We start from the raw sequence: 25832 nt of genomic DNA on the forward strand, positions 1-25832 counted from the left end.
AACATTAATAATATTAATAAAAAACACATCTATTCCTTGTCTGGAGTTTTTGTCTTTTTCTGTTATTTCCATTTCTTTAGTTAAGCTACATAAGGATCATATTTTCAGTGTTAATTTGAACAAAATGCCAATTTACTTGACTGTATCAGTTGTTGGTTTCTTGGTGCCATGGCAACCAGAGGCATTTTTAGGAAAGTTTGGAGGCACCGACATTTAACCAGACCAAAACCCCATGCCACAAGCCATAAACCAGAGATGAGCAACATTGACCTCGCAGGGACTGGAACTGTCAACCATCCAGTAACAAGCTAACTTCCCTTTCCACTTGGCCATGGGCTGCCCCAGTGGTTCACTAGTTAAATGTTATCAATGTGAAGGTGCAAAACTAAGTTGCTTGGCCTGTGTTTGGAGGTTATCATAAACTGTATGACATGGTATGTAATGTCATCACTGACTCAAAACCATTTTGTCTAAACTTATATCTTGATACAATTGTTGTATATCTGCTCCTGGTCTCTCTCTTGTCCTTTCTGTCCCCCACCTCTCCTCTGTCCCCATTTTTCCTTTCACCGCAACCGGTCAAGGCAGATGGCTGCACATCTCTGAGTCTGGTTCTGTCAGAGATTTCTTCCTGTTTTTTCTCTCTCCACTGATGCCTAGTGTTGTGTTTCTCTGCTCTATGTACTGTGCCTTGACGTAATGTATGTTATGATTTGGCGTTATACAAATAAAATTTTATTGACTCGAATTGAGTTAAAGAAATTGTAATTTATTTTTGTTTTTATATACCTTTTTAAATAGTAATTTCCTACATTATATACTTTCTTAGTCCACTTGTTGCACAATGACAACCTTATTTTATCACCCAGTGAATACATATGAATAATACAGCTTTTAGCTAGTTAATTATCCTCAAGATTTGTGGTAGAAATATTATAATACTGTGAGTATTAAATTTCATCCCAACAGACAAGAAAAAAACATCAACCTCACTTATCAGCAGTGGTCCCTTTCACTGACCACTTTGACCATCTTTTTTCAAATCATTTCAGATCTCCTACCCTTCACTTTGTCAGTTACACATTTTGTTAGATATATTTCTTTAACCATGTCTCTCAAAAAATGTAATTTATGGCAATTTAAGTTATTTTTCCTGTTACAAACTCAGGAAAATATCCAGACCCAATGTGTCAGATTTCATGGAAAACAGCAAAAGGACACACAGCAGGTGGAACCCAACCCTTTGCTCTTGGAGAGAATGTCTGTTGTGATTTAGCGCTATACATAAATAAAATATAATAATTAAGTTTAAATGAATTACACATGTTTGAATCTGCTTGTCAGAGATTTTAAAAGGTTGTTTTCCTCTCCACTGATGCCTGGTGTTTGCTCACTGTGTGAACTGTTGGGTTTTCTTTTCTCTGTACCGTACTATGTGAAGAACCTTGAGATAATCTATGTAGCTATATGAATACGTTTTGATTTGATTCACTTATTTGAATTCCCATGATCCTCCAGTGTCTGCAGTTTCTAGGTGTGTATGAGCGCCGTGCGTCACTCAATCTTGTTTGTCCCTCGTGTGACTCATCTCAGGTTCCAGAGCATTCAAGGAGCTGAGAACAGACACACAAACCAGCTTTGCAGGAGCTTATTTATCACAGCAGCCTAAATGTCCTGATCAACACCATACATGTGACGGATGACTGATACAAAGACGTCATGGTGACAGTGTAAAAAAAACAAATGTACACAAATACTTTACGATGATTTTACATTTTATTAAAAAAAATACAATCAAAACATTGTGTAGAAAAGACAAGTCACATACAGAGTCATTATTCCACCTAGAGTAGAACATTAATGTTGTATTTGAGGCAACAACTACAGGCCATCTATGAAAATAAGATCCCCACATGTCAGAGTCCTCTCACCCTGGTCTTCATGTTGCCCCTTGAAGCACTTTAGACACCGTGTTGTTTTTTATTACGAAGCACCTGACACTAAACTGACCTGGGAGCCTTTCTCTGCTGTCAGAGAGCACACACACAGACACACACACAGGCAGAGCGGTGACAAAGTTGTTTTTGAAGCACCCAAGTGTTGAAACGAGAACTTTTCATTGTCAATCTTTTCTGGTTTATCACGGAAGCTTTGAAATAAACTTTATCGGTGCAACCAAAAACAAAGCAAAACAAAACAGGATCTTATTCCACTGGGAGTTTATAGAACCATGGACGGCTCAGTTTCCCACAGTGTCATTCTGATCTACATGGGCAACTGGTTAAGGAATCACTGGATCACCAATAACATTTAATCATCTCTTCCATGGGCCATGACCTGCACCTTTTAAATTTCATCAACATTCGAGTTATTCAGTTTATGAAAGGACAGACAAAATCAGAACGTCCAAGACGATGAATTTGACCCCAACTAAACACCGGATTGTAGAATATCATGGAAAAACAACATGCATGTAGTTCATCTACCCAAGAAGAAAAAAATGGCTCAACACGCTAAAAAAAAAGACGTGGTTGCTACGTTCGCTTTAGGCCAAAAGAAAGAACACAGGTTCAAAGTGGTTTCAAGTTATATCCTGTTTAAATAGTCAAAGTTAAAAAAAAAAGAAAAAAAAGAGGAAAATAATAATTTGAGAGTGTGCTGGCACAGTTCACATCATTTTTAAAAACACACACATGTCTCTTTCACCTTTCCCTAACATGTTTATTACTCAGCTGCCATGTGGATTAGATAAATGTGCAAAATATTTCCTTTCCCTCATCACCATTAATGCATGAAAACAGCCCAGTAAAGCAGGTATAGTACAGTTGAAAAAATAAATATGTGTGTTGAAGCCAGTTGAAGAACCCTTTGTTTTTGTGGAAGAAACCATGGATGAATTTGGGCCTGAAAAAAAACAAAAACTGTACAAATACAAACAGGATGCAGAGTCCTTTTTTACACAAGACAAGAAAAATAAATCACCCACTTCTGACTAACAAAAAAGCAATTCAATCCAGAAAAGGAAACAGAGAAAACATTTAACATTCACAGGCCAAGGATGTCAAGAGATGTATTTATTATTACTACTATGCTGTTCTCCAGGTCACTGACTCTTCAGTATTGCTACTCCTCAAACTACAGTGGTGAGTCAGACTGCGGCCACAGACAATGAAAACCATGTCAGCTCTGAAGACTCAAGCCTGATTTAAACTCGGTCACGTTACACCCTTCTTTTGGCAATCTTCCCGGTAACAGGAGGTGATCAGTGTGTCACTTTAAATGATCACAGGGGTGAGAAGAAGGGGTTTGGCCTGACAGCTGAAGATGACCACCCATCACAATCTGTGACACAAGTCATGCATCGTGACATGAAGAATTCCCGATTAGTTGATTGAGGTCAAATGAATGCAGTCATGCCATAGTGACGCATCTTTGCACGTTCAAATATTCACTAAAAATATGTCGATATTTTAAATCATATCACCCATTGCTTGGTGTCTGGTGACACTTTCTGTCCTTTGACACATTTCACAAATGTCACGTCCCAGAGTATAAATCAGGCTTTTTAAAGCTTGTTGTGGGGGGGGGGGAAAGAAAAAAAAAAAAAGAGAACAAAGATATTGACACCAGTGACCATGACCGATACTGCACATCCTCCACTGTGGCTGTGAACTAGTGACCACCAGTGAATCACTTGTTGAGAAATCATACATCTATGAGCACCACTTTTTTTTTTGGCTTCTCCACATCCTTCTTTGGTGACAGGAAGTAAGAAAAGTTGTGGAAGGGATGAAGAAGAGCAGACACAAAGTCTTAGTTCTGGATATGAAATGCACCAGAGGAGGAGGAGGAGATCGACAGTGATGTGTCTTAAAGGGATAATTCAGTTTTGGAGAGTGATTGTATGAAGTATTGACACATTATCAACACTGACTGTGCAGTCACTCAGCTTCTGAGTGCAACAGTGTTACTGTGAACCAGCCTGGGACCTGGATACTCGCTCTCACTGATAACAAAAAAACTAACTTGTACCCAACAAAAGGCTAAAGATAAAGTGAAGATATTACAGACATCCTATGACATGTTCTCCATGAGAGCAAGCATCTTTGTCTCCAGCTGGATCCTGGTGCAGGGGTCAGTATTGACTAGTGTACAGACTAATGTCAGTGACCTCACACAACCACATGAACTATCCCTTTAAAAAGGTTCCTCCAGTGTCCAGTAAGGCTGAGGTGAGATAGTCCAGTTGCAGCAGAGTCTGTTTTGTCCACCAGGGATGAAAACTCCCTGGCATGTCGTGAGCACCAGCTATCAGATTCAGAGTCACAAGCAGTCTTGGATTCAAAGAAGAGGAAAAAAAAAAAAAAAAGAGAACCCATATATATTTCATATATATAATATATATACACTTGTACAAAAAAGAAAAACAAAAATCCCTGAAGTGTTCAAACAACTCAAAATGTTGTGTTGAGGTTTTGGAAATGGGCCACGTGTCAGTGACCCCAGCCCATGAGGTGGCTCACACGGGCCTTCTCAGTCATGCGGCGTACCCGCCCTGAACGGGACATGCCCAGGTTCAGAGGGTCTTCCTTCGACCCATGACCATCGTCCTCTAACTCGTCTCCGTACCGGACTGTCCTGCGGCCCTGGCTGCGTGTGTTGACTTTCCGAGATTTGCTCTGGTTGCCTGTCAGACTGCTAGCTGCTGCTCCACTCTGCTCCTCTTTGTCGTCTTCATCATCGTCGTCATCATCCGACTCCGGTTCCTTCTCAGGCTCCTCTTCCTCAGGCTCCTCTTCCTCAGGCTCCTCCTCCTCATCTTCAGGCTCCTCTTCCTCCTCTCCCTCATCTTCCTCATGTCTTACATGCACCTGCTGTTGCTGCACATCTTCCTCCTCCTCCTCCTCCTCCTCCTCCTCTTCTTCTTCTTCTTCCTCCTCCTCCTCCTCCTCTTCATCCTCATCCTCTTCCTCCTCCTCCTTTACAGATAACTGCACTCGCAGTCTTTTCGGCCTCTGTACCACATCCTCTTCAGCTTTGCGTCTCCTTTTGCCCGAGGCTGTCCGTTTACCCTCAGCAGACGGCCGTACTGTCAGAGAGCAGGGAGCTTTACTATAGTCATGATCTCCTCCTCCTTCCATGTACTTCTCCTCAGAATCAGAGCTGTTGTCACTGTCAGATGATGACGAAGAAGACGACGACGACGACGTGCTAGAAGACGACTCTGACAAGGAGCTGTTGGATCCGGATGCCTCTTCATCTGACTGCAGCACCTCCTGCCCAGGCTGTGGCCTGGAGCCGTTGCTCAGATTTAAACAATGCCGTCGCCCTGATGCAACACAAAAGGACATTTAATATTAATGCCACATGTGTAAAGCAAATGCAGAAATTCTCCACTTCACACATTAGAAAACTGTTAGAAAACTGTAGCTTAGAACATGTGAAAAAGTGCAGTAAAGAATTATGGATAATGAATAAAAACTGCCTTTGGTTTGCTAGTGAGCTGAGATGTATTGTCTTGAAAATAAATCGTATCTTGATGCCAGAAGCAGAAAAGCTCTACTTTTTTATTTAAAATTCCTAAAAATGATGAGTAGGGAAATACAGAAAGAAGAGCAGGACTGTAGATAAACCAGCTCTATGTTTGTGTACAATGTCGTTAAACTGCATGGTTATTAAACAAGTGGTTTGATACTGGAGTGTTTCCATTAATATTCTGAACTAACATCATGTATGTACTGTATGTTGCAGTGCATAAGGACGAGAGGACAAACGTCCTGCAGACACAGTCAGATACACTCTATAGTGGGGACCAATGCAGGTTGAACAGGTGTGTTTACAATAATATTCTGTGGAAACACTGACAAACGGCAACCTTTTCAGACTTTAGTCCCCACTAAAACATATTCGTCTATATCTGTGTGTGTGTGTGTTCATTAATACAATTTTTTAACAATCTGTTTTTTTTTTTTAATTTTAAATCACATCATGTCAAACAAACTCAGAAGATACTTTTTTTCCCCAACACTTGACACGTTCATTAAAGATGCTTTAGAGTGAATGGATGGCTTGTGATACCTGACTTCTTCATCGGAGTTGCTTGGCTGTGAGTCACAGAATGGGGCTCTTGGTCTCTGCTCCCGCTACTCGTCCCTGAACTTGGGGAAGAAGGCTGGGTGTCTTCTTCCGATGCTACACTGCTGCTTTGTTGAGCTAAGGCAACAACATAATGCTGATAAATATTTAATCATTATCAGAGGAGCTGCAACAAGTCAGAGTCAGAGGAAACTGAGTGCTTCGATCGGCAAAGATACCAGGGATGGGCATGGTTTTCGGGTTATATGTATGGTAAGTGCATTCATAGTTTTCTACAGTTTGATTCTTTATGTTTCTCACTCAACTCGAGACAGCTTTAAAAATGTGCCACAAATTAAGTCGATCACGGTCTAATGATCCAATTGGATAATACAGTCAGACAAGCTATGAGCCGTACTGTGGGAATGCTGTTAAACAAAATACTGACTTAATCAAGTAGAGTTACCAGACTACCAAACTGGATTTCAACATATTTTGGATAGTGATGTTGTAGCCAACTATGTAACATAATTCAACATGAGTGTACAGAGCACACAGTATGCCAACACAAAACAAAGAATATGCGTACTACAAAGTATGAACTTCCACCTGTCACGAGCACATCAGTTTACAAAGAGAATCAGCACAGTAACAGACAGTGCAGTCATACCCTGATATGATCTCTGAGAAGAATTCTTGGATGAGGTCTGGGATGTTTTTGGCTTTGACATCTTCCCTGACTTGTGCTTCCCTTTTGAGCTAGTCAAAAAAAACAGAGACACATCACAAAATCATCATCTTAATCAAAGGATTATTGAAATATTTTTTTTAGACAACACAGTGGATGAAAAGATTTCATCTACTGAAATCAGAAGCGTAAAATGGGTCATAAGTAAAAAAAGGAGTTTGAGCTTCTGACCCAGAGTTGGTGCTTACTGAACCAGCATGAGACACAGACACTCTCACTAAGTATGTTTACATTAGAATTGGATTAGTCCAGCTAAAACCACACTTTTAAAATGTGTGTGAATTTATGAGTCCTAAATTTTATAACAAAAAGTCAGATTAACATGCCAAGATTCAAAGACTCGACTCCCAGTTGCCTCAACTGCTTGTTGCTTGGGTTAGGGTTATGAACCACCGTAGCTTAACTGAAGCGTGGATAGATACGAACTGACTGACAACATGGCAGCCAGTGGGGACAGTCTATGATATCTTAAGAATACGTTCACTCCGGTATGATTTATTTTAAGGTGTGTGCCATAAAGCTACTAGCCTTCCTGCCCATCACTTTGTACCATTCAGGGCTCCAACTGAAAGTCTCATATTTTATTATTTATAATTGCCATGAAATACATATATGAAAATGTGTACAAAATGTGTTTGGCCATAAATAGACAATTTAATGAAATGTAATTTTTATAATTATTTAAAGAAAAAAGAAAACAGGAAAGTGAAGTTGTGTTTTAAGTCAAAGTATTAAAACCATGTTGTTTTTATATTCTAACTGAGCCTCTGTGTGTCACAGAGCTGCAGTATGTGTGTCTGCGACACTTCCAGAGTCAGAGCTGCACTTATTTAGCTCATTTCAGAAAACTTTGAACTGCTCGTTTTTGTGCTTTAGATAGCATTTGTGTAAAGCTGCTGTGTCAACTGGACGAGGTGAAGACAGGCAGTAGTAAATAAGTACAGCTAGATGATATACAGTATATCACGATATAAATCAAATCTATATTTTGTATATATATATACACACACATATATAGATTTGATTGATCTGGATATTTTAGGCTATAAACTTGAAATGTGTTGTGACAATACACTGTATATACACTCTAAAATAAAATATCTACTGCTTATGATCTGTATTACATGATATTAATATACACGTTTTATTTCAGATGATACTTGGTTTATTTCTTTGGCATTTTAATGTTACCCATTTATTTAATTTATCTATCAGTTTGTAAACAGCTCATAGTCAAATATGCATCCTTATCTCGAGTTGGTTCAGGGCACAGGTGGTGCGACCTGTGTCAGTACTCCATACAACCACACGTCAACACACTCGAGCCCTCACTGCAGCTCATCAGACTAAAATGAACGCTGGCTCGAATGGGAGAGATAACGTAATTACGTGAAGTGCCAAATGATTGAGACTCGGTACCTTGAGGATGGACTGGCAGGCGGCGTCGTGCCTCCGTTGTGTAGTCTGTCCCTGTAACTCAGCCTCTGACGATTCCGCCGCTCATTCTGAAGTGCAGACTTGTGGTCGGAGATGATGGAGATGATGTGTTTCTCAAAGAAGGCCGACAAGCTGAGGGTCAACGTATAAATCTACACATAACACAAGAATGGCAGAATGTTGTTGAAATTACTTCAGCACTATTTTTGCATGACTTAAAAGGGCTGTATTACAGTAATGTTTTAAATTCTGGATGCTACTTCACCTGTGACTTTTTATTAGGTGTGTATGCCTTTGAGTTACTGAAAATGAGGCGGACGTCTTTGGCGAACTCCATCGGGTTTTCGTAATTCCCTGCGGCAAGTGTCTCTGACACTGTACCCAGATCCATGGGGGTGTCGATGATGTCTCGATAGTCCTGAACATAAACAAAATCCATTTACACCTTAAAGCAAAGGACATGATGGTAAATATTCTCTATACTAGACTAACTTTGAAACTTGAGGGTTAGATAAGTGTTATCAGTGCAAATGAAAATTGTTTACCGGATATTCAAAGAGATCCACAGGCTGTCTGAATGGCTCTGAATCCGACGAGACGATCATTCGTCGCAGTAGGTCTCGACATTGACCTTGCCAGGCTTTCACGTCCAAAACCACACCACGCTTCGAATTTGAGTTGGATCCCTGGGAGAAGGAAATAAAATCAAATAAGACAGGAGACACTCACTGTAAATCGAAGCATGTGACAGTCTGACATGGACTGTTGTGGTATACTGGACTGGTCCCTCTTACTAGATGTCCTGTAGATGTCCCTGGAGTGTCAGAGTCGATGTCCAACTCAGCCTGCAGAGGAACAAATACAATTCCTGATCAATATCCATTCATCCTTCAATTTTCTATCGCTTTATCCTCCACAGGAGGGTCGTGGGGGGTGATGTGCCAATCTCAGCTGACACAGGGCGATAGGTGGGGAACATCCTGGACAGTTCGCTAGGCCATCGTAGGGTCACATATAGAGAAAACAACCATTCACTCTCACACCTACGGTCAATTTAGAGTGTCCAATTTACCAAATCCTCATATTGCATGTTTTTGGACTGTGGGAGGAAGCCGGAGAACCCGGAGAAATCCTGATTGATATGTGCAGCCAAAAACATTAAGAGACACCATAGTGTAAAAAAACAACAACTGTGCACTGCAATAATCACAACTCTCACCTCTAATTCTCCTCCACTGCTGACCTCACACCTCAGTTTGTGATGCAGATCCAAGATGTCTGTGCAGCTCTGGTCGCTACGGGAGACAGAGGACAAAGGAAATACACATGTCTCAGAGTATTTGTCACTGGAACCTGGCTATGATTTGCTTAGAAATCAGAAGTATTCTTTAAAACTTAGGGTTACACTTAACTGAAACACAAAAGTTAAGAAATAGACTTATTTTGTTGTTTAGTTTTCTTTTTAATTTCCAAATTATATCCTAGCATGGTTCCATAATTCATAAGTCTTTTTCCACCAAACGGTCACTATGATTAAAAAAGGTCACTACCAGTGTTAAAACAGCAATAAGGAAAAAAAGTCTTACCCAATGTAGTGCAGGAGAACGTCGGTCACCACCTTGGCAGCTGCTACGATGGGGCTCTCAGGTTCATTGAAAGTGCGGGCGTTGTGTTCAATGTAGCGCACCTCCCACATTAATGCAGAAATCCGTCTACAACAGGAAACAACATCAGTGACAGATACTTAAATGCAAACACGATTTAGAATTAGGTTGTTGGGTCCTTTTTTAATTTGAATTAAGGCTGCCCACTTGTGGAAGGGAATTGGTTTGTAACTGGTCAATGTCTGTGGTGCCTATAAGCAAGGTACCCAACCCCCCATTGTTCCCTGGGCACAGAGAAGTGCTGCCCATTGCTCCTGTTTGTGTGTGTTCACTACTGGTGTATAAAAACGATGGGTTAAATGTAGAGGTAAAATTCACTATCACTTATTAGTGTGTGTGCAAATAAAACTAACAATTTTAAGTATGGACGGTGAAATCACAGCCAAGAAAATGAAAGTCTAGTTGTATTGGATTGATCGGCTCCACCTGTAGAAGCGGTTCTCCAGTCGTTTGCGGATCGTAGTGAGGTCAGTAGGGTAAGACACCACAGTGCAGTACAGAGGATAGTCCCGCAGATTTACTGGTAATGTAAATGCCTTTGCGACATCTGTGGACAAACAGAAATTAAGAGTAAACATCACAAAGAAAGACTATGGACCAAGACCAAGAAACACAACAATCAAACATCACACGTCAAACCTGACCCAACCTACCAAGTGTGAGAAGCTGATCAATGCCATGGATGACTCTCTCACATTCTTCATCACGTGTGTGAGCTCCCCATTCTCCTTCCTGAGGCGTGTAGAGCAGAGCCTTTAGCTCCTCCTCTGCAACCTCCACCCCATCCCCAACCTGTTCTGGCAGTGCAGCTGATGGAGGCATTGGATGTGTTAGACTGTGATTAATATTATTATACTTCTGACCACATGTCCTCCTTATATATATTATTATTAAAGTATGGACAGTATATTAATCTGCAGTTTCAATAACCTACAAATACATTTTAGTTAAATCTTTGGCGTATTGTAAGCAGGTGAAATGTTTACATCAGTGCTACTGACCTTCCTCAGGAATAGGTTCCATGTCCCAGGGACTCATCCTCTCTCGTTCACCATTATCCCATCTGATGAAAGAAAAAAACTGTGACAACTAGCATTCTTTTATCATAAAATCATAAGAAGAAAAGTTTTTAGCCACTTGAAAGGCTCACCAATTACAATCTATGCTGACTTAAATCTACAATAACTTGAGCACATAGTCATGGATTTAAATTTCTTTTCCTTTATAAACCACTCAGATTTAAGATCATTAGACATGGGAGTTGTTGATCCACTACTCCCTCCATCAAGTTCAGATGAGCTATTTTGTGGTGTTTGAAATTGACAAACATGACAGCAGGAGACCAGCAGCTCCTGTGTCCCTGCAAGCTAAAAATGCCAATGTTCTCTGTGGGCTCAGTTACAGAAAAGGCTGCCTAACACAAAGACGGCATACATATTCTAAAGATATTGTAGACTTAAGGGGAGTAGATCTTATTTGGTGAGCCTTCTGTTAGCTTCAGCAGACACAAACATACTTGACTGCATAGCACTGAAACAGGCTGTCTGGATACTCGGGCTGCAGAGGCTCCTGGTCCTCCACAGAGCCGAACCACCAGGCGTCATCGATGATGCTGCGGAACCTCATGCCTGTACATGGCAATGAAAGGGAGGAGATAAGTGCATCTCAATAATGAACACAAGCTGTAAACAATTCACCTTAAACAAGAGCTGTAGCTTGACTAACCCTGTTGCCAGTTGTGCTCCATTGCCTCGTTGTAAAACTGCTGCAGTACAAGAAAGTCTATGACATCCGGCATGTCATGATACCTGAGGAAAGAAAAAGTAGTGAAACACATGGACTACACGGTTTCAATCTTTATTAAAGATTGTGTATATTGAAAATAAAAGCTCACTTTAGAGAGAACGACTCATTGGTCATTTTCCCTGACACTGGGTCTAAGAAAGCCAGTTTTAGGCAGCAGAGGGTGGGAGGTCCTACTTCATACTTGATTCCAACCACCTTTACAGATTCCTGGTCCTGAAAGGCAGAAGAAAACTGTAAAATAATCTATATCATTGACAAAGACCTTTAAAAAAAAGGAAAAAATAATTACAGCCACATATGTACATGTTTGTTCTTTACATGTAAAATTGGCTGAGGAAGCTCATTTGTAAGTCAGTTAAAGATGTAACGTGTTGAGTCCTGTACAGTCATGTTGAATTTCAACCCTGTGCACCAGAAGTTATTTTTTTTCCACAGAGGACTTGACTTGCAAGACTTTGTGAGGGTCTGTGGTAGGAAGACTTTGCAGGGGGCTTTAGGGTCCTGCCAAATTTCATACATAGTCACTATAGTAGAGTTAGGCATTAACATCAGATTCCCAATTTCAGAAATGTACAAAACAAAATTTACCCTGAGGTTGAGTCTGTTCCACGGTTGTTTCTGAGGGTTGATGCTGTAGGCCTTGGCTCTGCGAACAGCCCGCACGTAGGCCTGATGGCCTTGTTTGAAGTAGATGAGCTTGAAGGGAACAAGGGAATGATGAGCTGACTGAATATATAACTTAATGTTTTTTAAATTTAGTTTCAAGAGTAACCCTCATCACGTACCTCATCTCCCATTTGTGGGACAAAAGGAGAGCGGTGTGGAATGGTCTCCATTATCCATGACGTTGGCAGCCACTCCTCCGCGTCCAGTCCAGCCAGAGAGGATGTGGGTTTCTGAACATGTGCAGTTTGGTTTGTTAGAACACTAAGTTCAGAATTCCTTGTCACTGTTTGCTCAGGCTTCAGTGGTAACTCACCTGTTTGGTCTCCTTGGACTTTTTCCTCTTCTCACTTTCTCTCTTCTTAGCCTCCTTTGCCTCTTCATCACCTCCATCTTCCTCCTCAGAGCTGCTGTAACCTGACGGCGGTACAGGCCTCCTGGACGGTCGTTTTGGTGGTTGGAGGTTGATCCCTGCGTCGGCCGTCCAGTCAGAATATTCGCTGGAGGAATCACTAAAGATCGAAGAGATGCGTTATTAGGTAGTAGGGCTGGGCGATAATACAATAACGATATGTATCGTGATAGACACTTCTGCGATATCAACAGAAAAAACTTTCGATAAAGTCACTCAATTTGCTTTGGAAAAAAACCCAAAAAAGACAAAAAATCGACAAAGCACGTTTGGTTGCAGGAACAAACTCAGTCCCTCCCTCGTAACCAAGTTGCTACCATGCTTGCAACCTGTAGAGAGGTCAGAGCCTCTGGAGAGTCAAACAGCCAATCACTGAACAGTCATTTTTGGTTGCGTCATCCTCTTCCCCTTTGTAATGTAAACGTTACAAAGACATAACTAAGGCAGTGACTTATCACAGAGCCAAGGACATGCTTCCAGTCAGCACAGTTGAGAAGTTTGGTTTTAAAAATCTCATGAACGTGCTTGACATGACTATTTTCCTCTGTGTGGTCTGATTGATAACTGAAGTGATTAAAATAAAAGGAAAGTCATGAGTTTAGAATAAAAGTGTTAAAGTTTTTTTTTTATTATGATTAATTTTATCAATAATTATAAATATCAATCGATATGAAGTAATTGTGTTATATTGTGATATGCTTCTCAGCCATATCGCCCAGGGAGGTGACAGTAACTGTGAGGAAAAACAGTGGTCAATCAAAGATGTTTACCTGGAGCTGCTTTCACTCTGCCACTGAGCTTCACCGTCAGAAGAGGCATTACTTTGCTCTGCCTGTTCTGCTGCCTGGCAACACAAAAATACAACTAAATCATTATGACTGACAGTTAATAGAAAGAGCTTATTAATGTCTTTAGGACAAAAGCTACGTGGAAATTTTAAATGTCGGGTGACAGAATTGGACAATTAAAGCGCTTGGTCATATTCACGTCATATCGATGTGATTGTTAGTCACCATCTGCATGTTGGCATTTCATTTTCAGCTATCAGATCTTCCTCACTGTCTTTTGTTTCCCCTTCAATTACAACAGCAACTTCACCAAATTCCAAAAAGTAGCACAGATGTGGAAACAAATACGCAAATTAAAAGCCTTAATTAGGATGAAAGGATGTAAAATGGAAACTGTAACAGTAGGCTATAGGTGTGAACCCTGACCAACGCTGTACAGCCTGGTGTATTTTAATTCAATTGTCGCTTTGAACGTTCTGAGATCCTTACATCTACAGCACACAGACACATTTTGTCATTTTGCCGAGTACACCACCACAATGAATGAATTTTTTCATGTGTCGCAGACTGGGAAAATGTCATAACGGCACCCCTGCATTTTCGTGTAGACAACCAATGCGCTACTTTGGGGAAACGATTAGCTCATATCTCTCTTGCACTTGCATTCACTGTTGCTTATCTTCATCATAGTCTTCCTCTTGTGTTTGGAGTTTGTTTGGTCTTTTCTCTTTATGATAATTAGTATTACTAAAGTATTACCGTTTACTACATTCTGTTTCAGTTTCAGTGATTCTATTCATTGTTATGTAATAAAGCTTTGTTTAGAAAAAAAAAAGATGCAGATGCCATATGCGCATGCTCAACATCATCTTCTCTGGTTCTGGTGTAGCAGTGCTACAGCACCACATACAGGCTGGGCATGTACTATAGTATTTAGGGTCATTTCCTGAAATGATGCCTTGTTCACATAAATATTTTTCAAAACAACATAGCAAAAGATTATTCACATTTCATTATGGTTCCATGTGGATAGAGCCTTAAACTGCATAACACAATTCCGTAGGTCAATAAAGACAGAACTTACGTCTCCATCACTGTCAGACTCCATATGGCTGCCTGAGTTTCTTCGGTTGCTGGAATTCCGACTCCTGCTGCCAGGTTGGCGGACTTGAGCTGAGCGGGTCTGATATGTGTGACGCTGCTGCTTTTTCTTGGTAGGTCGCAGGGAGCGAAGCCGTGAGGTCAGTGGATCGCTCTACAATGTGCAGGAGGAGGGGAAAAGAATGAGGAGAGTTAAAATGCTTTAACCGAGGCAATATTTTGGATTTGGAAAAGCAGTTGTGCACTGAAGAGTATCAAACCTTGGGTGCACATGTTACTGGCTTCTTCCTTCTTTCTGCGTTGTATAGAGAACATTCCTTAACTCCTTTGGCTTGTCTGCACTCCTCCATAACTCTTTAAAGAAAAAAATTATTCATTTTCATATGGTACAAACAAATGTATAATAATTTAATGTTAAAGGCCCTATCAATTACACATGTCGAGTATTTCTTGGGTGTGCTTGATAACAAACTGGAGCCACTAGAGGCCAAGACCCATCCATTAGCTTAGTTTGTAAGGAGTTGCGCTTAAAACCAGAGTCCTGAATTCGCAACCCAGCCGTGGCAGAGAGATATATCCATTCATCTCCCGTTATGTTTTTATGTTATCTGACTCCTGATGTGCAAGAAAGGCAGAATTTGTTTTTCCATTTGTTCACTCCTGCAGGGCTTAGATTTAGCTACATTGCCAATTAAAAATTATAATTGTGACAATGAAAATAAAACAGTGCATTTGTATGCAAGTTTTACTGTCTGAAAAATGTTGCATTATCAAATCTGGCCCTCGTTAAAAAAAAGTTTGGACAACCCTGCCATAGACTGTATAAGAGTCATTACTTTGGCTGCAAACAGCAGAGGTGAAAAAGTAAAATATGATTTATGTTCACTGGTGTTCTTACAGAGTCATTTAATAATTCAAATTTGGTTTAATGGTTGATAAAATCAGAGCCCTTTTCTTTTCTTTTTTTTTACAGTGATTTAAATATGCTGTCTGTCATGCTACTTCATCTAGATAATGTCTCTCCGCCCATCTCACCTGAATATCCCTTGTGGTACTTCATTGACCACCACCCTGCGGCTCCAGGCCAGCAGGTCCCTCTCAGTAGCCACTTGACTACGCAGGTCGTTGTGCTGCATCTGCCACACCCCGTCCACATGCCTGCTTCTTCTCTGTCCAGCAGTCAGAGAGGAATCTGCTTCTCCTTCTGCTGCATCAACAGCTAACAATAGAAAGACAAAGAAATGAGTTTATCATGTCAACATGTCAACAATGCTTGAGAAAAACAGTGGTTACCAACACAATAAGGCACCTGCAGCACAGTTCTAAAAAACAGCAAAAATAAAAGTGACAGCGGCTGGAGGGTAAATCAATTCTGCCTGATGATAAAGATAAAAATCTTTCTGATGTCTTAATGGTCGACTGAGATTTATCCTGACTTGAGATGTTGGTGCTGTTGTCTACATAGATAAAAGCTAAAATAACTGATGTACTGTCTAATTTCTCTGATTTTTAAATGACTTTTTCCTCATTTTCAAGTGATGAATGTGAAATTTAAAAGAAATATCACAATCTAATGTATGCAATTAAATGCATCATATTTTCCTGGGACAATACAACAAAATAGTCATGTACCCCCCCCATGTCAATCTCTACCTTTCTGGTAGTTCTCAGGCCCCATGGAAAGAAATGTAAAAATTATTTTTCTTTGTTGTTTTGAAAACGTTTGAAAACGTGTCTTCATGCTCATGCACCCGCCACATAAAGCACGAGAAGAGTATGATGACATCTATGAGGAAGATAGCCACGGAGAATGCCATGGCATTGGTATCGTTTGTTAATTTTCTGGTTTCTTTGCTCCATTTATCAAAAGACGTCTTTAAAACTGAATCATTTTGTTTTGTGGACAAAACAAGACATTTGAGAACATCATTATTTCCAGGTTTGAGAAACACTTTTCAACATTTTCTGACATTTTATGGACATTCTCTATTAATCGAGAAAACGATTGTGCTGCAGCCCGAAACCATACCTCCTTCTTCAGCCTGCTGCTCTGGATTCCACTGCTCATTCTGCTCGTTCTGTAACTGTCGGATGAGATTGTCCAAAAGGCTTTCTCCATTTTCTTCTGTTTGCTGGCCTAGTACCTGCTCAACCAACTCTCCATCATCTAAGTCACACAAGAAAATGCTGGGTCAGTCTTTGTTAGTTATATTAGCTAAATTAAATCTGTGAAATCAAGTAAATCTTTTACTGTTAGCCATGTATCCTAGCTGAGGTACAAGCTGATCTTCCTTGCAGTTCTCTCTTCCTGGCACCAGGCGTTGGTAGTGAGGAGGGTGAGGATTACCATCAACATCCACCAGGAAGGGTGGAGGCATGAGGTGAGGGGCTTGCTGTGTCTGCTCATCCAGAACGTAGTTGTTAGCATCCCGAATCAGAGGGCGGTAGTCCGTGTGAAAGAACATCTGGTCAGGAATCTAGAGTGGATTAAGAGACATTTTGAGGAAAAAAACAAGCATCCAAGCTATATTAATTGTAAATAATGTTATTTTTTAAGTAATAATTCAGGTTTTTTGAAAAGTGGCAGCATGGGGTACTGACACAGAGTACCAGAGATGTGTTTGTCCCCTTGCTGGCCCCCTGTGCCAAGAACCAGCACAACACTGAAAAAATAACTGCCAACAGCGATACAAGACAAACACAGATTCAAGCCACTTAACAAAAGGCTGACCAAATAAAACCTATGCTTCTTGCTGTTAGACAGTCTTTGTGACTAGAAACTGAAGTTAGTAAACCGTTAACTCTCCTGCACCAAAGTCCAAAGAGAAAAATATGCATTTTTAGATCAGAGGGTCATGGTGGTTTTAGAAAATGTCTAAAATCTCATAATTTAACAGAGGAGTCTGGGTTTTTTTTGCAACAGCACTGCTGAAAGCCTACGATTGCGAGCCGAATACAAAAACTTTTTTCGGCACAAGGTCGGGGTGGTTGTGTGATTCTCGCCACTACCACCTGGGTTTTCACCTCCTTAGCACACACACTTTCTCCTATGTTCTGTGCCACACTCTTATATTCATCTTTTGATGTCAAACCCAAATGTTTTACAGCAAAAATAAAGGAATTGTCCTCACACTTCCAATATTTGTGGAAGTGACTGTAAATGTATTGTTGCTGTAATAGTATTATTAATTACTCAGTAATCATACTTGTACTAACTAACTAAGTGGTATCAGTGCATCCCTATATTTAACTGACAGTTTTGTGCAGTTACCTTCTCATATGGTTTGCTGCAGCCAAACCCAAAGATGAGCAAATGGCCATGAGAGTCAGTGCAGGCGAAATGTTGCCCATCAGCGGTGAACTTGCAGTCAAAAATAGCACCGTGGCCTTGCCCTTCGATCTGGAAGAAAATGTTGATATGAAACTCTGGGATCATGTAAAGACATGTTACCTCTGCATCATCGTCACTGATGAGTTAGATTTAGATCAGTTACCATGTTGAAGAAGTTGCGGATCTTGGTTCCTCTGGTCAGGTCCCAGATGTAAATGTTGCCATCGTGACCGGCAGATAGCATGATGCGGGAGTCGAACGGGTGAGCCTCCATAACAAACACTTCATCGTCATGGCCCTTGAAAAAAGAGCACAAAGAAAGGTGAGTAGCTTGTAAAAAAAAAAAATAATAATAATAATAATAATAATGTTTTAATCTTGTTCACTCTATCAACTCACCGATAGAATGTACAGCAGCTGTCCAGAGGTTGTGCTCCAAACTTTGAGAAGGTAGTTTGACACTGCTGTGATTACTGTGCGATCTGCACGGTCCCAAGCCACCATGGTCACCACCAACTTCGTTTTATCGTCCCCATTGGCAACAGCACTCCTGGAAGAAAACAGCTTATCAGACAATGCACACAGAAACTATATCATTCAAGTCTGTATTCTCTTCCTTCTCTTACCCAGGTAGTCTGGCAGCCATGTCTAAAGTGACACTCTTCCACTCTTGTTGCTGGTAATGCCAGATTCTGACGGTGCCATCGCGACTGCCACTTACAAACCTTAGGCTGGAAACACACATATACACGAATTGCTTTGTTCAGAATCACACTAATCAAATTTTGAAGTCCATGTAAATTTTTGCAAATGTACTCACCTGTCGCTATTATTGCAAAACTGGACAACTACAACTTTATCCTTAAAAACACAAGAGGACACATGAAATAAAGTTAAACTGAGATAGTTTGATACATTTTTATTTTTAAGAAAATGGTGCAGCTAGTGTGTTTTGTTCCTTACAGTGTGGGCATCCATCTCAGAAACCTTCATAGGAGTTTCAGCACCAAGGTAATAGACTCTGATCATGTGATCAGTGCCACCAGTAACCATGAACATTCCACCTATTAAACAGCAGACAACAACAACACAGTCAGTCTAAACAAACACCCATACACCATCATTGTGCAAATTAAATAAGCATTAAAAAGGTAATGGAGACAGCAGCCTATTCAGCCTAGTGTTTTAGTCATTAGTCATATCAGGGGATCTTGGCCTGTTTGCAAATATCTGATAATATATAGTAAAGCCAATATTGAAATCATGCCAATAATTACTGTGCATCCCCTGTATTGCCTTGTTCAAACTTTCAAAGTAACATAGTGGTTGTACACACAGACTCAACGGTGGTGTTTTGAGATTTTGCCACTATGGGACTCATTTTCAGAAAACTGCATTTCAGTGCTCCCAAAAAGCTGGTTCTGTAAAACACTGACACAATAAAAACATCCAGACAGCCTACTTTATAACTGTAACGGAGAGAGTAATGAAAATGTTTCATTATGGGTACCAGTACTGAAATCAGGGAAACAACATCACCATTGATATAAATGTGAAGTGTCTGTGAAGGTATATGTTAATTCTACCTGCACGATGAACACTCGGAAACACTCCTTAGATAAGCGGTCGTGACAGATGCCTTTGTTTAATGAATCATGACTAGTTTTTAACTCTTGGACAGTAGCAGGTTTGTTATTCAGAATGACATTGCCACATTCTCTGTTGGTTTGCTGCAGTGAGATAATGTTGTATTCTATAGAACTGCTGTCAGTGCAAAGTACACTGAACATGAGATTTTACCAGGAGGGGAAGTGCACTTACCACTGCTGAAGGAGGAAGTGGAGACCTGAACTCCCGGACGTGACCGCTCAACAAACTTGACTGGTTGATCACTGAGGAAAGAAAAGACACAGGAATAAGTACCTTAAAAAATAGAGCAGCACAAAGTTTTTGGATTGACTGGAGTTGGACCTGACAGAATCCTAATTATATAAAAAGGAGAGACTGAAGCTAAATTAATAATGCTTTTACTTTAGCAAGACTTGTTTGAAAGCGGGTCACACACTGAAATAACTACATTGTTAAAGTGTAACTAAACTAAACCCCAAAACCACTTTTTCCCCCAGGTGTAAACCAGTGTATCTGGGTATCTTGTAATGTTATTTGTTGATACAGGTCCAAACCATCACAGTTTAGTTTTAAGTAATGAAATTGTCATATCTATCTACTGCCTCTCTGTCAAACATTCAAATTTTGCAATTGGCTTTCTTAGCTTAGTGTTAGCTGGCGCTTCATTGTCTGTCTCTCCTCACTGCTTGACACGGAGTGTGAGCAATTGAGAGGCTTGTCTCACAGAGCACCTCACATAGCTGCTGCAACTCAGTGTCAGATTTAACTACCCCCTGTTCCGATCCCCAGTCTCCCTCACTCAGCCCACTTCTTGGTATTTCTCAAAATCAGGACAGATTTATTAGACAGAGTTTGCCTCAGAAGAGCAGGTTTATCTGCTTAAATGGTTGGAATTAACATCCACTCGTAAAGAGACATTTAGTCTAAAGACAACTGGCCGTTGAGTCCAGCTGGCTGGGGATGTTTCTTCCAGTTTATCTTGTGAATGTTGAAAAAAAGTTGAATGTTTAAATAAAGTGATTGAGATTATAGTGTGTGGTCATAGCATTGCTAAAACAACACATGTCTAATGGTGGCCAATGCCTTTTGCTCAGGCGTCAAAACAAGAATTTGGTTTTTTGAGCATTTGAATAACACCCAATATAAAATCATTCTTGCCATTTATTAACGCCTCACAGGTTGGTTTAGTCTTCTGCTGTTGTCCTAAGTTGTTGAAAATGAAAAACAACGGACTAATGTTTTACAAAAAAAACCCATCTTACTTGAATTTCATGCTGAGCGAGTGCCACTTCCAGAAACACACCATGCCGTCTGCACCTGTGGAAGCGAGGTATCGCGTTGTCCCTTTGACAGCAGGACAAAACTACAGGGACCGAGAGTCAAGGGGTGATTCGTCACAGGCAAGTACTAACCACAATGTAATAAAGAATAAATTAATATTAAGTTGCCTAGAATGTGCACCATTCTCACCTGAATGGATGTGATGGAGGCGGCATGGGCCTGCAGAACTGTGATAGGAGCACAGGTACGTAGACACCACACTCTGATGACCTTGTCACAGCTGGCTGAGGCAAGGAGAGTGTTCTCATGATTGACAGCCATGTCACAAATCTCTGCCGAGTGACCTCGGAGTGTTGACAGGAGCCGGCCATCATCCGTGGCCCAGATCTTCACCAGGCAGTCATCTGAACCCTACAAACAAACGAACGCATCAGTAACCCTGACAGGAGAGTCTGTTGTCAGCCTTATCATATGACAGACATTTCAGTGAGACAGTGTTTATTATTGAGTTTTAAAGGGATAATTATTGAGTTTTAAAGGGATAATTTTTTTTTTGAAGTGATGCTGCAGGAGGTGCTGACAGATGAGAACAAGCTAGAGACACTGAAGTAGGGCTGGGTGATGAAAATATATAAATATGTGTACACACTTTACACACACACACACACACACACACACATATACGATATAGACATTAAATCCACATGATGCCCAGCTTTACACTGAAGCTTTCTCACACAAAAGCAACAGATTTTAGCTACTTATCAAAATCACATTCTGTATGTAATAAAATCTAAGCTAATTGTAGGATATCTTCATAAACCATTTGCCACTTGATCTCGCTGTTAGACAGACTTTTCCAACTGGAAACAGTACCGTGTCACTCTGGAAATTGCTCTCCCACACCAAAGCCAATAGAGAAAAAAATTGTGATTTTTACATCACAACACACAGGAGTTGACATTCTTCATTTGCATTCACTATAGTAACTCAAAAGTGCCAAATGAGGCAGCAGAAGACCAGCAGCTTCCATGTCCTTATAAGCTAAAAACATAGATTTTATCCATCAACTGTGAGAGGTTAACAAACTTCAGTTTCAAGTCAGAAAAGATTGTCCAACATCAAGACTATACTACGACTGGAGTCCTTTATTGATTGCCTGCATTGCTAAGCAGGCACTCTAATCAGCAACTCAGTCAAATCTCAATGTCAGTGTCTCATACAACCACACAAAAAACTGAACTATTACTTAATCAATGCAATTCACCCTCGTAAATAAAATGCCTGATATGAATGTGTACGTATGATTGGCCACATTTTGATGATTTTCATAAATTTGACTTTAACTAATGAAATGCAATTTAAAAAACAAATAGCTCACCGTAAATATCCGACGTCCGGTGCGGTCAAACGCTACACAGTAGACAGAGGAAAGGTGACCAAGGATACGTTTGTGGATCTTCATGTGTTGGTAGGAGGAAGATGGCAAGGCGTGGGCAAAACGAGCTGTGGCTGTGGCCTGGCGAGCACCCAAGACGGACACTTAATAATAATTTTAAAAAAAGAATGATTATTAGCAACAACAGGCTACTGAAAAACGGAAATATTAATTTGCCAAAAGAATTTAATGGATAAAAATAATTGAAGTTTCACACACCAACACTGGGAGCATTGCTGATGCTGACTGCTGGTTCTGGTGGACGTCCTCGGTGGAGTGCAACAGCAGCTGAGCCACTACAAACTTTGTGGCTACAACCTAAATTCCACAGGTCATGTGATAAAACAGGCATTGCTCAAATTATTGATCAACTCATATAGAAACAAATCTATTACCAAAACATGATGATTGTTAGGGCTGCAACGATTAATTGATTATTAATCGATCACTAAATTAATAATCAACTATTCTGAAAACCGATTGCAGCATTATATCCCCATATATCTCCTATATTGGGATATAGCCTAAAGATAAACACATATTACTGAAACTTAAGCCATATCGCCCAGCCTGGGCTGGACAAAACATGACTTTTGAAAACATCATGTCGAGGTTTGGGAAATACTTATAAACAAAAGAATCGACAGATTAATCTAGCATGGAAATTATCTTTAGTTGCAGTCCTAACAATGATGCACATTTAACAATTACAACAGTATCAGTATAAAGACTGTGCATTATGGTAGAAGGAAGGAAAAAGCTCACTTTTTGTGGTTCGAAGCAAGGACTGTCTTCCCAGGCCCAGAAGTGTTTGGACTCCAGGAACACTAGGTGGGATCTCCTTCTCTATGAGAGGGCCTATTCTCTGACAAACACGAAGCAGATAGTCTGCAGGAATGTGCTGGTTCAAAATCACCTGCAGGAATCATACACATACACACAGCTGTGACAATATAATACAGTCACATTGTATTACAGACACTAACATTGCTTTCTCAAAAGAATTTACCCAATTTCAGAGAGGAATTTCTGTTAATATAATCAACATAAAGAAATGTAACAAAACAAATCGCACAGACCAAAAACACACACAAGAAACCACATGTTTAGGGCCCAAGCACAAATTTGTGCGAGGAACCTAAGGGCAATATATCAATATTTTATCTATATCATGACAAGATGTGGTCTTGGATTGATTACTTTTCCTAATTTTAAAGGCTGTTGCACATCTATAAGTTTTAAAAGTCAGTTCCTGTGAAGCCATATTTGTGTTTACTGAAGTTGATCTAAAACCTGCAAGAATATAAATGACAGTACTATTAACTATTCATTATTTAGAGTGTCTGAGCAGGTGTACGGCAGGTTAGGGGTGGAGCAGAAACAGTTTTCTGACCACAGACGTACACTGAGATAAATATCTATCAATCCCAGGAACATCTGTCTGTTCACTGTGTAATTTGACAGGCAATTAACTAAGGGCACCAATGTGTGCAGTGCTGACTTGTATAAAACAACAAACCCAGGGAATCGAAAGCTAATTTGATTAATTCAAATCTAGTAAAAAATCTAATTTGCTTTTCCATGCAAAAAAAGAAAAAAACTGCTTGAAGAAAAAGATTTGACAATTTACCCTTTAAAAAAAGCCTCTCAACATGGCTCTGCTTAACAAATGAAACACTTCCAAAGCAAACAGCTGATTTTAAGTTGATACTAAATAACTTTCTGTAATTTTATTTATTGTTTGACTTGATTTTGTGTTCACAAATTCCACATTTGAATTTTAAAAAAATATGTGCATATAGCAGTCACCGTATTAAAATGTCGCTTTGTTTGTATTTGGTTGCATATATATAATTTATTTATAATTATAATTTATAGCTTGTTTGGCGTTGCAGCGAGCTATATAAACAATGCTGTGGGGGGAGAAGAGCGAGCAAGAAAAAAGGAGGGACAAAGAAACTCAAAGCCAATCAAAAGAGCATGTTGTGCTTCACTCAAGTCCCAAACACTGACCTTACTGGTTCATCAGAAGACTGACAGCCCTGTTGATGGGGCTCAGCCCATCACTAGCTCTCCTCGTCTCTATACTCCGCCCACTAGCCCACACAATAGCAAAGCCTGTATTTATGAACATGGCCTGCACTAATAAAAATTTAAAATAAATATTATAAATTAACAAACGTAATAAACACTTTACCACCGCGCTTATTTCGTGTCGTTAACAGATAAAAGGACAACTATGTCGAAAATAAGCAATAAAAGAAAAACTTACGCCCCGTTGGCTTTAAAAGTTAATTATGACAATATACACTCACCCAGTCTTGGTAGGTCCGTTTGTATTTCTGTCCGTCCCAACTCCATCGTTGAGGAACCAACTAAAGTATAAAAAGACAACATTTTAAAAGATTACAACAGGCTAACACATTAGTCGCGACTCGCCAACCCGCTTCTTTTATCTACGTTCAGCCAAAATAACCAGCGAGTATACGCACAAACAGCGACAACATAGTCAGCATCACTGAAGACAGTCATGAGAATAAAGATAGAAAGGTACCGCTGAACCTACCTCATACTCCTCCAGCTCCTCAATCAGAATCTAAACACACACACAGTTAGCATTAGTTACTAGCTCCCGCTGCTAAATAGGACGCTTCATAACAGTGAATATTACACCGATTGAACGGTCTTACCTGTGCTGACTTTTTACAAGGTCCAGACTGGAGAAACCTGGCAATAAGAAAGTACAGCTCTGAAAAGAAAGAGAGTTGTGTTAGCTTGGTACTGACTACTGTTGTTGAGCAGACCCAGCGCCTGATAGCTTCGAGATGAGCTCGGTTATTTAGCGGTCTCCCTGCAGCACAACTGCAAACTATGTAACTGTAAAAGGTTCCGTCGTGGATTAAAGGGTGGCTCAGCACTTACCAGCTTCGGTTTGTAAACACCGTTCTCTTGCCATCACTTAATAAGACAGGCGACATTAAGACAAACTGGCGTTTTAGCTTGCTCGTTAGCCATCGGCTAGCTAACAGTAGCTAAAACAGGCTAGTGAATGGCCTCCTCCTTTCTCAAGTTGTTCAGACCACCTGGTGCTTTGTGTTAGCGCCCTCCAGCGAAACTTCTGTGCAACACATGTGAACGCTTTGATTTTCTGTTTCTCATCTGTCGATCATGAATTACCATGATGCATAATTAACTGCACTGTGATCAATTAAATATAATCAGCAGGGCTGCAACTAATGATTAACTTCATAATCTATAGATCTGTCGATTAATCAACTAATCGTTTGGTCCACAGAATAATAATGTTAGAAAATGATGTATTTGTTAAATGGAGCAAAGAAACCAGAAAATATTCACATTTAAAAAAAAAAAAACAATTGTCTAATAATCCATTAATCGAGTAATTGTTTAATTTGTAGGTATCTTCCACTATCATTGTATGTCTTAACAGTGTGCTGT

General features: G+C 40.1%; 1 protein-coding gene across 1 annotated transcript; it reads right to left on the reverse strand.

The window, feature by feature from the left end:
* Nucleotides 1–1757: 1757 nt before the first annotated feature.
* Nucleotides 1758–25443, reverse strand: brwd3 (bromodomain and WD repeat domain containing 3). The gene is made up of 40 exons (XM_058627366.1): nucleotides 25296–25443; nucleotides 25064–25122; nucleotides 24940–24969; nucleotides 24689–24748; nucleotides 23139–23289; nucleotides 22593–22691; nucleotides 22317–22477; nucleotides 21125–21346; nucleotides 20917–21017; nucleotides 19847–19917; nucleotides 18989–19089; nucleotides 18846–18886; nucleotides 18652–18756; nucleotides 18425–18575; nucleotides 18189–18323; nucleotides 17966–18094; nucleotides 16946–17171; nucleotides 16724–16861; nucleotides 15730–15913; nucleotides 14955–15048; nucleotides 14678–14848; nucleotides 13576–13649; nucleotides 12710–12905; nucleotides 12516–12626; nucleotides 12319–12426; nucleotides 11819–11943; nucleotides 11650–11732; nucleotides 11441–11552; nucleotides 10926–10987; nucleotides 10578–10733; nucleotides 10351–10471; nucleotides 9847–9972; nucleotides 9480–9555; nucleotides 9055–9105; nucleotides 8806–8946; nucleotides 8526–8678; nucleotides 8243–8412; nucleotides 6746–6834; nucleotides 6079–6213; nucleotides 1758–5329 (listed from the first exon to the last, which is right to left on the reverse strand). The coding sequence occupies exons 1-40, from the start codon at nucleotides 25327–25329 to the stop codon at nucleotides 4494–4496; spliced, it is 5388 nt and encodes a 1795-aa protein (XP_058483349.1). The 5' UTR covers nucleotides 25330–25443; the 3' UTR covers nucleotides 1758–4493.
* Nucleotides 25444–25832: the final 389 nt, after the last annotated feature.

The sequence above is a fragment of the Solea solea genome, chromosome 4 (genome assembly GCF_958295425.1).
Source record: "Solea solea chromosome 4, fSolSol10.1, whole genome shotgun sequence".
In the NCBI taxonomy this organism is placed as follows: domain Eukaryota; kingdom Metazoa; phylum Chordata; class Actinopteri; order Pleuronectiformes; family Soleidae; genus Solea; species Solea solea.